The sequence below is a fragment of the Castor canadensis genome, chromosome 6, assembly GCF_047511655.1.
Source record: "Castor canadensis chromosome 6, mCasCan1.hap1v2, whole genome shotgun sequence".
NCBI classification, from domain to species: Eukaryota; Metazoa; Chordata; class Mammalia; order Rodentia; family Castoridae; genus Castor; species Castor canadensis.
The window spans coordinates 79,680,607-79,692,152 of NC_133391.1; the positions used below are offsets into that span (position 1 = coordinate 79,680,607).

The window sequence follows — 11,546 nt, forward strand, 5'->3', positions numbered from 1 at the left end:
CATCTGGGAGGGAAGGTAGCCCATTTCTACTAGTTCTACCAAGGCTGGACTTACTCCCTTTCTCCTACCTTTGTTTTTATCACAACAAATCCATATGCATTCTTTTTTTCTTTTTCTTTTTCTTTGGCAGTCCTGGGGTTTGAACTCAGGGCCTCATACTTGCTAGGCAGGTGCTCTACCACTTGAGCCACTCCACCAGTCCTTTTTAGTAAAGGGTATTTTCAAGATAGGGTCTTGCAAACTATTTGCCCAGGCTGGCTTCAAACCTTCATCCTCCTGATCTCTGCCTCCTGAGTAGCTAGGATTACAGGAGTGAGCCACCCGCGCCCAGCTTCCATATACATTTTTGAGTATAGCCTCACTTTGGAGAAAGCTCCACACTTAAGCACATGTGTCAGAGGGAACCAGCTGCCCCTAAGGATAACATAGCCAAGGAAATCAAGGGGGAAACAGTCTATCTGTCCCAGCAATCTTGTCCCCAAGACTGGAGGATCCTCCAACATATCAGTGACTTCTACATCAGAACTCAGCCCAGAATCAAGGGCCTTCCCAGCTTGACTTTGCTCACCTATCAGCCCCCAGCCTGGTGCCCAGGCTGTGAAGTCTGATGGATCCAGGTTCAAATCCTGACTTCACTACTTAGTACCTGTGTCCAGCTGGATGCTTTAATAAACCACAGTTTGTCCAAGTGTAAAATGAAGCTAACGTGGCATCTCTTGCCAAGGTTGTTGTAAGGCATGAATGATGTAGCATCTGTAGGCCTCAGATGGGCCCACTGTCTAGCACAGAGCTAATCCACAAGAAAGAACACTCAGCAACCCCTCTACTCCTTGCTATCTTCCTTTATTTCCCAGCTTCCCTGACTGTACAGGGGTGTCACTGAGGCTGCATCCCAGAGGTTGACTTGTCCTTAGGAGTGCCCAGGGTAAAGCACCAGACCCTTCATACATGCCTGTCTGCATGTCTTTTGTTTGTTTTTGCTTCTGGTGGGACTGGGTTTGAACTCAGAGCGGCTTACAAAGCAGGTGTTCTATTGCTTGAGCCACACCTCAAGGTTATTTTGGAGATGGAGTCTCACAAACTACTTGTCTGGGCTAGCTTCAAACTGTGGTCCTGCTGATCTCAGCCCCCCAAGTACCTAGGATTACAGTTATGAGCCACTGGTGCCCAGCTTTCTGCATGTTCTTTTTTTTTTTTTAACCCCCCTCTCCGTGGTACTGGAGTTTGAACTCAGGGCCAGCCCATGTTTGCATGTTCTTGACTGCACATGGGTGAGGTTCTGAGGTGCCAGGGAAAGGGGTGCCTTTCCAGAGAGCTACCAGTAAGCCTTGCTTTGTCTTCTTGATCTTCCCTGCTGACTTTCCCCCCTTCACACTCTTCCCTTTTCCAAACAGTTTCCATGGAGCTTCTTTTCCTTTCCTGTTTTTCCACTAGCTAGAGAATTCTGGATCTGGGAAATGTTTTTGTGGTAAATTCTAGGCTTATCCCTACAGATCTATCCACACAGAAAGTGGGAGGTAATGAAAGTCCCCAAACTTCCCCCATCACATCCTGGGAAGGCAAGACAGAGTCAAGTGGGAACCATTCAAAGCCAATCTCTGAACTAAAACGCTGCTTGGGGTTTCCAAGGGCTTTGAAGGTGGTCAAAAAGGCCTAGGCTCTGCGAACTGAAGGATTGCCTTCCAGTGGGTTAAAAGGTGACAGAGTCCTTCCTTCCCTGAATCCCCAGCGTCTCAAGAGAAGGCACACTAGGGTTCTCTGCCTCACCTTTCCCTGGCTGACCTTCATAGGATCCAGGGCATGGAGAAAGGGCCTTTGACATTCTTGCCTGTGGACAGAATTTTCCAAGTTGGATTCATTTTACACCAAAAGAAAAAAGATCAGGGGTACAAGGAGGGAGCAGGGACTCAGAAGGAGGTTTAGGGTCTTTAGGTCCCTGAGGGGAGGGAGGAATTTCATAAGGGCGGTCTTGACCATTGGGAATGCCTACAGTAGCATGTTTCTGGACAGAATCTTCAAGCTTCTTTTATTTCTCCTGTCACAACAGAGCTTTCTCTGTAAATATTCTGAGAGCACAGTTCCAGCTGAGTTCAGTGGCCCTTCCACAGCTCTGACACCGAGGGTCCAATATGCTAGTGCTTGAATTCTCAGTCCAGTTTCTTGTTCTAAGCCAAATTGGGCTAATGTTCCAACTATCGCTCCTACAGATATGTGACTTCATCAATGCTGGGCCTGGGGAAAGGAAGTCTCTGCTGGGCTTCTTGGTGACTGTCCTGGGAGTTCAACAGACGCCAGTGGATAAGGTAGATGCCATCCTTTGGCTTTGGGTCTGGTGGCTCTGTGGAGAGAGTGGCATGGCCTTGGTGCAGCTTTGGTCCAAAGTGGACTGCCACCACAATACACACTGCCAGCAGGACAAAGACAGCAATGATAACGGTGAGCAGTGGCAGCCCGTCCTTTGGAGGTGGTTCCTGGGCCCCACCTACCATGTCCAGGAGCTGTCTCTGGGGCTCCTGCCCCAAAGAGCCATTCACAGCTGGAGAAGCCTGGAAGGGGAATGGCAGAAGGTTGGCATGGGCACGTGTACACATAGAGGAAGACCAAAACAGAGAAACAGAGAGAGATGGACACCCAAAGGAAACTGAGACAGAGAGGAACACAGGGAGGGTGAAAGAGAGAGAGAGAGAGAAAGAAAGAAAGAAAGAGAGAGCACAAGTACTAAACAGAAAGAGAGAGAGATACACAGAGGTAAACACACACATAACAAAGAGAAAGTCAAAGACAGAGGAGAATACAGAGAGGAAAGAATGCAAAGAGAAAAAAAGAAAAGAAAAAGAGATAAAGACAAAGACAGAAATGAAGATGGACACAGAGACAGAGACAGAAAGGGACAAAGAAAGGGGCTTCATTATGATCTGCATAGTAGTTCAGTTCGTCCCCAAAGTCTCCTCCCCCTGCCTTCTCTTCCCAGGTCTTCATCAAGATTCCTAAATAGATTCTGTGTCCTAACTCAGGACACAGAGCACCCTATGGACCACTGTCCCATGTCCTGGACAGTGGACAGTGTACAGCTGCCTCTTGCTGTCCTGGAAAAAGGGAGTCATCGTCCAGCCTCTTAGGCCCTCCTCCAATGCGCTGGAGGCGGAAAGGTGGTGGTGGGGAGGGGACGTGAGCCCCAGAAGCCTGGGGTGAGTCTTGGAGGGAGTGCCTTTCCCCATAATTCTGCCTCCCTACCCCAGGTCTCAGGGTCACGTTCTGTGGGCCTGGAGGGGAGCAGTGCCCAGTGTAGAGTCCTGGCTCTGCCCAGGACAGTCTGAGCAGATCCTGTGCCAGACTACCTCTGTCAAGGTCCCCAGCTCTTTGTAGAAGAACTGGGGAATATGATCCCTACCTCTGTCTGTCTCCACACTGCTAGATGTTGAGGGGGGGAGGGGGGATCACAGTGAAGGATGTAAATCCCCCAGTTAGTGAGGTTGTCACAGGCTTTTGCTCCTTAGCCTCACCTATCCCCACCCACCACCATGCCCAAATACTAGGGCATGGTCCCATCTCTCTGACCCTAAACCCTCAGCCTTCCCTCCTTATGGGTAGGGTCCAGGAAAGGCTGCCAAGGCAAACCCATTTCCTTTTATCTCTCAGTCACACTGTCCCTTCCATTCCATTTCCTACATGTGTCCCTCCCCCCCAGTACCTGCTCCTCCCCTCCTCCTGCAAGACAGAGCTGTCTGGGTCTGGCCATAGAGCTCCCAGGGCAGGGAGTGGGAAAGCAGCTCCGGATGTAAAGGGGGAGAAGGGAAGTTTAGGCAGGGAAGGGCATGGGGCCCCTGCAGGGAGTCAGGCCAGCATGGTAGGAAGGGGTGAGCAAAGATTCTACCTGGTACATTGTCCGAGACTGGCGCAGGGTTCCCTTGGGACTGGAGGTTAGTTGGGCAAAGGAGAGCTCACTGCCCTAGCTCGGCCCCTACCGGTAGCTGCCACGTCTGCCGGACCCACGGGGCACACACCCTCTGCACACACCCTCACCACTCTTTCCCGCGCTTGCACTTCCGGGAACATGTGGGCTACCCTGGGCCAGCCCTTAACTCTGATAATACCTTGATCTTCCTCCTTGGCATGTCCTTTCATACTGTCTGCCAGCTTCAGGAGCCCAGCTGGCCTGCTCCCCCCTCCCCCCTCCTCCATCAGATCCCAGGCACCTGGTGAGGGGCATTTTCCTTCAACCAGGTCATGCTGACTCCCACCCCTATGGATTTCCTGAAGCTACTCTCTTTAATCTTTTTTTCTTTGTTTGTTTGTTTGGTGGTACTAGGGTTTGAACTCAGGGCCTCACCCTTGCTAGGCAGGAGCTCTACCACTTGAATCATTGTTTTGTTTTTTTGATTTGGGGGATTTTCTTTTTTGATTTTTGTTTTTGTTTTTAGATTTTGAGACAGGGTCTCACTCTGTAGCCCAGAATGGCCTCAAACTTGTGATCCTCCTGCCTCAGCCTCCCAAGTGCTGGAGTGCTGGGATTATAAGCGTGCACCATCCTGCCTGCAAAGTGTAGGTTATTATATACTCTCTATGTAATATACTGTATATATAATATACACCTCTATCCAATCTCTTAGTACTTTGGTGCATCTATTTCTAAAATATTAAGAACTAAGGGTTTGGGAGGGGGTGGGGGCAGGGGGAGAAATGACCCAAGCGTTGTATGCACATATGAATAATAAACCAATAAAAAAAAAACTAAGGAACAACAAAAAAAAAAGAACTAAGGGTTTTTTAAAATTTATTTTTCTTTTTTTTTTTTTTAAATTTGTGGGACTGGAGTTTGAACACAGGTACACTACCGCTTGAGCCACACCTCTAGTGCATTTTGCTCTGGTTATTTTGGAGATGGGGGTCTCGGGAAATATTTCTATCAGCTGTCCTCAAAGATCGATCCTCCTCATCTCAGCTTCCCAAATAGTTAGGATTACAGGTGTGAGACACCAGTGTCTGATTTCTATTTTTATTCTTTATTACTTTTTTTTGGTGGTACCAGGGTTTGAACTCAGGGCTTCATACTTGCTAGGTAGGCACTCTACCACTTGAGACACTCTGCCAGTCCTTTTTTTTGTGTTGGGTATATTAAAGATAGGGTTTCCTGAACTATTTGCCTGGGTTGGCTTTGAACCACAATCCTCCTGACCTCTGCCTCCTGAGTAGCTAGGATTACAGGCATGAGTCACCAGTGCCCAGCCCACTTATTGGTTTTGAGATAGGCCCACTTAATTGGCCTCGAACTCAAAGTCCTCCAGCTTCAGCCTTCTGGGTGCTGGCATTACAGGCATGCACTACCACACATAGAGACAGTTGAGACAGTTTTTACAAGAAAAAATTTTGGTCCCAACTAGTTCTATCTCATTCTGTCCCTTGATGCAGGCACACCATCCCCTCTTTATTCATCAGGAGACCCCAGGAACCAATGATTTGATGAAGCAGGAGGTAGCCTCCTGGTTCCTTGTTTCTTAACCAATCTGCCCACACCCTGACATCCAGGCATCCACTAAGACCTCCAAGCTCACTTAAGCCCAGGTCCCTGGGCTACTGACCGGAAGCTTAAATTACACGAGATCTGTTGCTGGCTAGCCCTGAAGCCCTGCTGATTCCTTCCTCATGCAATCAAAGGCTCTGGCGGCCCTCTGACTCCCACTTTGGCCACTTAGATCCTAGCCAGAGGGAATCTGGACTCTGCCACAAGTCCAGGGCTTCACCCACCACTGTTTGCCATGTTCTGTTACCCTCACAGGCACCTCCACTGGGGCTCTGAGTCCAGAGCCCAATTTCTGATCCTTTCCTTCACTCAGCAATCCTGGGCTTCAGAGAGAATAAGAGGAGGGAACTTCTGGGATCCGACTATGTCCCATCCTCCTCCATCACTTTCCTACCTCCATGCTCACTGTTGTGAGCCACTCTTCTCCCCATTCCCACCATCTTAACCTTGATCTGTGCTGACTTAGTTCAAGTGTTACCTCTTTCCAGAATGTACTCTTCAGCCCAGCATACTTGAGTAGCTTTCCTTCTTTTCTATAAATGCTATAGAAGCATGTTTCTTACCTGCTCCTAACATTTGTTGCACCTTGTCTTTTGTCACAGGTATGGGTGGGCTCATTTTTCCAGGAACTATGTCTCATTTCTTGCTATGTCTCAGAGTTTATCACAGTGCCCAGCAGTATTAGAAGAATGCTCTGCTTACCCCCTCCTCCCGCCCTGCCCCCAACACACACATATCTGTTGATGCTCCAGGCCTAAAGGGAGTAGAGCACCTGGGGGATGATGCTCCTGAGCCAGGATAGTGCTCACCAACTCCCTCCCTCTGTCTCTTTCTGGATTTTGTTGTCACAGAACCTCTCAGGATAGGCACATAGGGCTAAAGAATCCGCTCTTACTTCACAGAGAACAAAAGCCCTGGCTTTAGAGGCTTGAATTCTGGAACCAAAGACAAAAAGATGTCAGAGTCCTCCCCATCATCCCTTGGACCCAGAGGCCCCTGACCTAACCCTGCATGCTGGGGTTACTTCTTCTTTCCCACTCCCCAGGAAGGGTAGAAGTGGCCTTGTTGACCTAAGGAAGGTGAGGAATAGCTCTTCTTCTTCACCCTGTCCCCACTGAAGGAAGCCAGGGTTAAGAGACTTCGAGTGGAGCCAAAGGACAGCAACTTGTGAGGATGTCCTGAATACTTCCAAAGAGGGATACCATGACAGACTGAGGGGAGGTCTGAGAGTCCTATGACTTTTTGGCCAGTGGGAGAAAGCCAGGAGCAAGGGCTGCCCACCTCAATCACACCTCACCTCTAGCCTTCTGATAGAAAGCTACAGGTCTGTAAAAAGTGTGGGGTTTCTTTTGTGGGGCAATGAAAATGTTCTACAATTGATTTTTAATTTTTTTTACTGGTACAGGGACATGAACTCAGAATTTCAAGCTTGCTAGGCAAAATTCTACCTCTTGAGTTACTCTGCCAGTCCTCTAAAATTTATTTTATTTTATTTATTGGTGGGACTGGGGTTTTGAACTCAGGACTTGGTGCTTGCAAAGCAGGCACTCTATCACTTGAGCCACACCTCTAGTCCATTTTGCTCTGGTTATCTTGGAGATGGAGGTCTCACGAACAATACACTCCAGTTGTTTTTCCTGGCTGTCCTGGAGCCATGATTCCTATGTAGTGTTTCAGATCCTGAGTGGGGTAAGGAAGGCATATGAGGGAGATAGTGCTGACAGAGACAATAGCTTGGTTTCTGCAAGGTAAATAATTAAACATTAAGGACAATGTGAACAGATTTCAGAGAAAGCTATATAACCAAAAGCAATAGGTTCACATCTTGATGAGTGCAAAGCCAAAAGGCACAGTTGGGGGATAAAAGAGTTGAGAAAGAGTTATATGACCTGCAGCACTGGGATTATTTCCAAATCAACACTTTTCCCAAGAAAAGGAGGCATGGGATTTTATTCAGGGATCCTATAATACTCATATAGGAAAACACATTGGCAGGACACATTCCTGAGTATGCTCAGTTGAAGATGTAAAGCCTGGCCTGATGGAGAAAGCCTGTAAACCTACCACTCAGAAGGCTAAAGCAGGAGTACGGAGAATTAGAGGACAGACTGGGCTACAAAGAAAGACCCTGCCTCAAAAAAAGAAAAGAAAAAAAAAAAAACAAAACATGAACATTTCTAGGCATACTTAGTTCAATATTATAATGAGCCACGTTTACTCTAGGTTACCTAAGAGTCAGCATGGATCAGTGACATTGGACAGTTCTTTTCAAATTTCTCCAAAGAATCTTAGCTGAAACAAAAAGAAAAGCAACTCTGAAGGTACATTAATTCAGGAGTTTGCCTTCGCTAGTGCCTAACACCAATGTCTCTGAGTACCAGAGAGCGCACTTCCTACCCAGATCAGCTGCTTTTTTCTTTTCTTTTCTTTCTTTTTTGATGGAACTGGGGCTTCTTGAACTCAGGGCTTCACACTTGCAAAGCAGGCACTCTACCACTTGAGCCAAACCTCCAGTCCGTTTTTGCTCTGGGTAGTTTTGGAAATAGGGCCTCGAAAACTATTTCCTTGGGCTGACCTTGAACTGCACTCCTCCTGACCTCAGTCTCCTAAGTAATTAGGATTATAGGCTAGAGCCACTGTCACCCAGACAGACCAGTTTCTTTCTTTTTTCTTTTTTATTATTCATATGTGCATACGATGCTTGGGTCATTTCTCCCCCCTCCCCCTCCCCCTTCCCTTACCACCCACCCCGCCCCATCCCTGTCCTCCCCAACCCCTCAATACCCAGCAGAAACTATTTTGCCCTTATGTCTAATTTTGTTGAAGAGAGAGTATAAGCAATAATAGGAAGGAACAAGGGTTTTTGCTAGTGGAGATAAGGATAGCTATACAGGGAGTTGACTCACATTAATTTCCTGTGCATGTGTGTTACCTTCTAGGTTAATTCTTCTTGATCTAACCTTTTCTCTAGTTCCTGGTCCCCTTCTCCTATTGGCCTCAATTGCTTTTAAGGTATCTGCTTTAGTTTCTCTGCGTTAAGGGCAACAAATGCTATCTAATTTTTTTAGGTGTCTTACCTATCCTTATATCTCCCTTGTGTGCTCTCGCTTTTATCTTGTGATCAAAGTCCAATCCCCTTGTTGTGTTTGCCCTTGATCTAATGTCTGCATATGAGGGAGAACATACGATTTTTGGTCTTTTGGGCCAGGCTAACCTCACTCAGAATGATGTTCTCCAATTCCATCTATTTACCAGCGAATGATAACATTTCGTTCTTCTTCATGGCTGCATAAAAATCCATTGTGTATAAATACTACATTTTCTTGATCCATTCGTCAGTAGTGGGGCATCTTGGCTGTTTCCATAACTTGGCTATTGTGAATAGTGCCGCAATAAACATGGGTGTGCAGGTGCCTCTGGAGTAACCTGTGTCACAGTCTTTTGGGTATATCCCCAAGAGTGGTATTGCTGGATCATATGGCAAATCAATGTTCAGCTTTTTGAGTAGCCTCCAAATTTTTTTCCAGAGTGGTTGTACTAGTTTACATTACCACCAACGGTGTAAGAGGGTTCCTTTTTCCCCCGCATCCTCGCCAACACCTGTTGTTGGTGGTGTTGCTAATGATGGCTATTCCAACAGGGGTGAGGTGGAATCTTAGCGTAGTTTTAATTTGCATTTCCTTTATTGCTAGAGATGGTGAGCATTTTTTTCATGTGTTTTTTGGCCATTTGAATTTCTTCTTTTGAGAAAGTTCTGTTTAGTTCCCTTGCCCATTTCTTTATTGGTTCATTAGTTTTGGGAGAATTTAGTTTTTTAAGTTCCCTATATATTCTGGTTATCAGTCCTTTGTCTGATGTATAGTTGGCAAATATTTTCTCCCACTCTGTGGGTGTTCTCTTCAGTTTAGAGACCGTTTCTTTTGTTGAGCAGAAGCTTTTTAGTTTTATGAAGTCCCATTTATCTATGCTATCTCTTAGTTGCTGTGTTGCTGGGGTTTCGTTGAGAAAGTTCTTACCTATATCTACTAATTCCAGAGTACTTCCTACTCTTTCCTGTACCAACTTTAGAGTTTGGGGTCTGATATTAAGATCCTTGATCCATTTTGAGTTAATCTTGGTATAGGGTGATATACATGGATCTAGTTTCAGTTTTTTGCAGACTGCTAACCAGTTTTCCCAGCAGTTTTTGTTGAAGAGGCAGACAGGCCAGTTTCTAAACATAATTTGCTAATAAAAAGAATGAAAGCTCCTTGGAGAAATAGTTGATTCCAGGTCTGGGGCAGATAAAGTAAGTAGAAGATGAACTTGGGACAAACATCTCATTATTCTAGAAAGTAAAGAAGTGCTCAAAGAATGATGGAGCAAAAGGATTAAAAAACTAGTTTGAACAGGCACTTAGTGACCAAAATGGGGACAATTTGAGCAGCAAATTGTAAATTATTATAATGTATTATAACTCACTAATAATACAGGAATATATGACTCCAGGAAAATATGAATTTAAAAAATTAATAAGTTTAAAATCTGATGAGAAATGAAATATTTCCATAGTATATAAGTATCTTTACACAAAATACTCATTAATTTCAAAGGGGAAAAGCATAATTGCAGAGTGGAGAAAGGTGACTGCAGTGGACTGATGTGTCTCTGTTCTAATTCCCAGAACCTGTGAATTGTACCTTCTTTGGAAAAACAGCCTTTACAGATGTCATGAAGCTGAGGACCTTCAGCTGAGGAAATCATCTTAAATTATTCAAATGGGGTCTAAATTCAATGACAAGACACATAGAAGACATGGAAGAGAAGGAAACGTAAAGATGGAAGTTATGTGGCTACAAGCCAAGGAACATCAAAGAATGCTCAACAGTCACCAGAGGAACAGATTCTCCACTAGAGGCTACAGAGGGAGACCGGTCCTGCCGCACCTTGATTTTGACTGTTGTCCTCTAGAACTCCTGTTGTTTAAAGCTGTGAGTTGTGGTCACCTGTTACAAAAGGCACAGGGCACGAATGCACTGGTAGTCACTACCTTTAAGCAAGTGAGCAACATGAACATTCTCAGGAATAGAACAAATCAAAACCGTGCACCTGCCATGAGCGGTGGTAAACATCTGTAATCCCAGCATTTGGGAGGCTGAGGCAGGAGGATCTCAAGTTTGAGGCCAGCCTGGGCTGCCAAGCAAGACTGTTTCAAAACAAGAACTACAACAACAACACATACACAAAGCCCTTGGTTCTATTCCCAGCACCACACACACACACACACAAGTTACAACAAAAATCATCTACCACTTGATAGGATGGAAAGAGAGGGATACAGTGTTGTCCATGCAACATTCCTGCTAAAGACAAAAATCTGAATCTAGTCATGAGAATACACCAGACAAACCCAAATTGAGGGCCATTCTATAAAATAATTAGACTGCAAGCTTCAAAAGTGTCAGGGTCTTAAAAGTCAAGGAAAGACTGAAGAACTATTTCAGATTGAAGGGAGCTAAAGAGATGTGCAATGAGGAGGGAAAAAAATGAGAAAGAAAGAGAAGGAAAAACACCTCTGAAATCTGATTGTCTTTTTTGGGCTAGGATAGAGTTCAGTGGTACAGCACTTGCCTAAGGTCCTGGGTTCAATCCCCAGCACCAAAAAAGAAAAGACAAAAACAAAACCATAAACAACGACTGGGGATGTCGCTCAGTGGTCATGCACTTTCCTCCTGCATGCATGGCCATGTGTTTGATCCGAAGCATCACAAAATAGATAAGTAAATAAACAGCAAAATTTTAAAAATGCAAAAGAGAAAAGGGTACCCAACATGTAAATAACTGTATATATATTGCATGTTGTCACAGACTGGAAGGCATATAGATATGGAATATACTGATAAAAAGAAAATATTAAGGACATAGCATTGTATGATTTTTCTGCTCTTAGGGCTTTTTTCTTTTTCTTGTTTTTTGTTGTTATTGTGTTTGTTTGTTTTTTGTTTTTGGCAGTACTGAGGATTGAACCCATGCTCCTAAATTTTTT

General features: G+C 45.3%; 1 protein-coding gene across 1 annotated transcript; it reads right to left on the reverse strand.

Annotated features, from left to right (window-relative positions):
• Window positions 1–2,201: 2,201 nt before the first annotated feature.
• On the reverse strand, window positions 2,202–3,972 carry Smim33 (small integral membrane protein 33). Its single transcript, XM_074076897.1, has 2 exons — window positions 3,875–3,972; window positions 2,202–2,546 (listed from the first exon to the last, which is right to left on the reverse strand). The coding sequence occupies exons 1-2, from the start codon at window positions 3,881–3,883 to the stop codon at window positions 2,202–2,204; spliced, it is 354 nt and encodes a 117-aa protein (XP_073932998.1). The 5' UTR covers window positions 3,884–3,972.
• Between the last annotated feature and the right edge of the window lie 7,574 nt (window positions 3,973–11,546).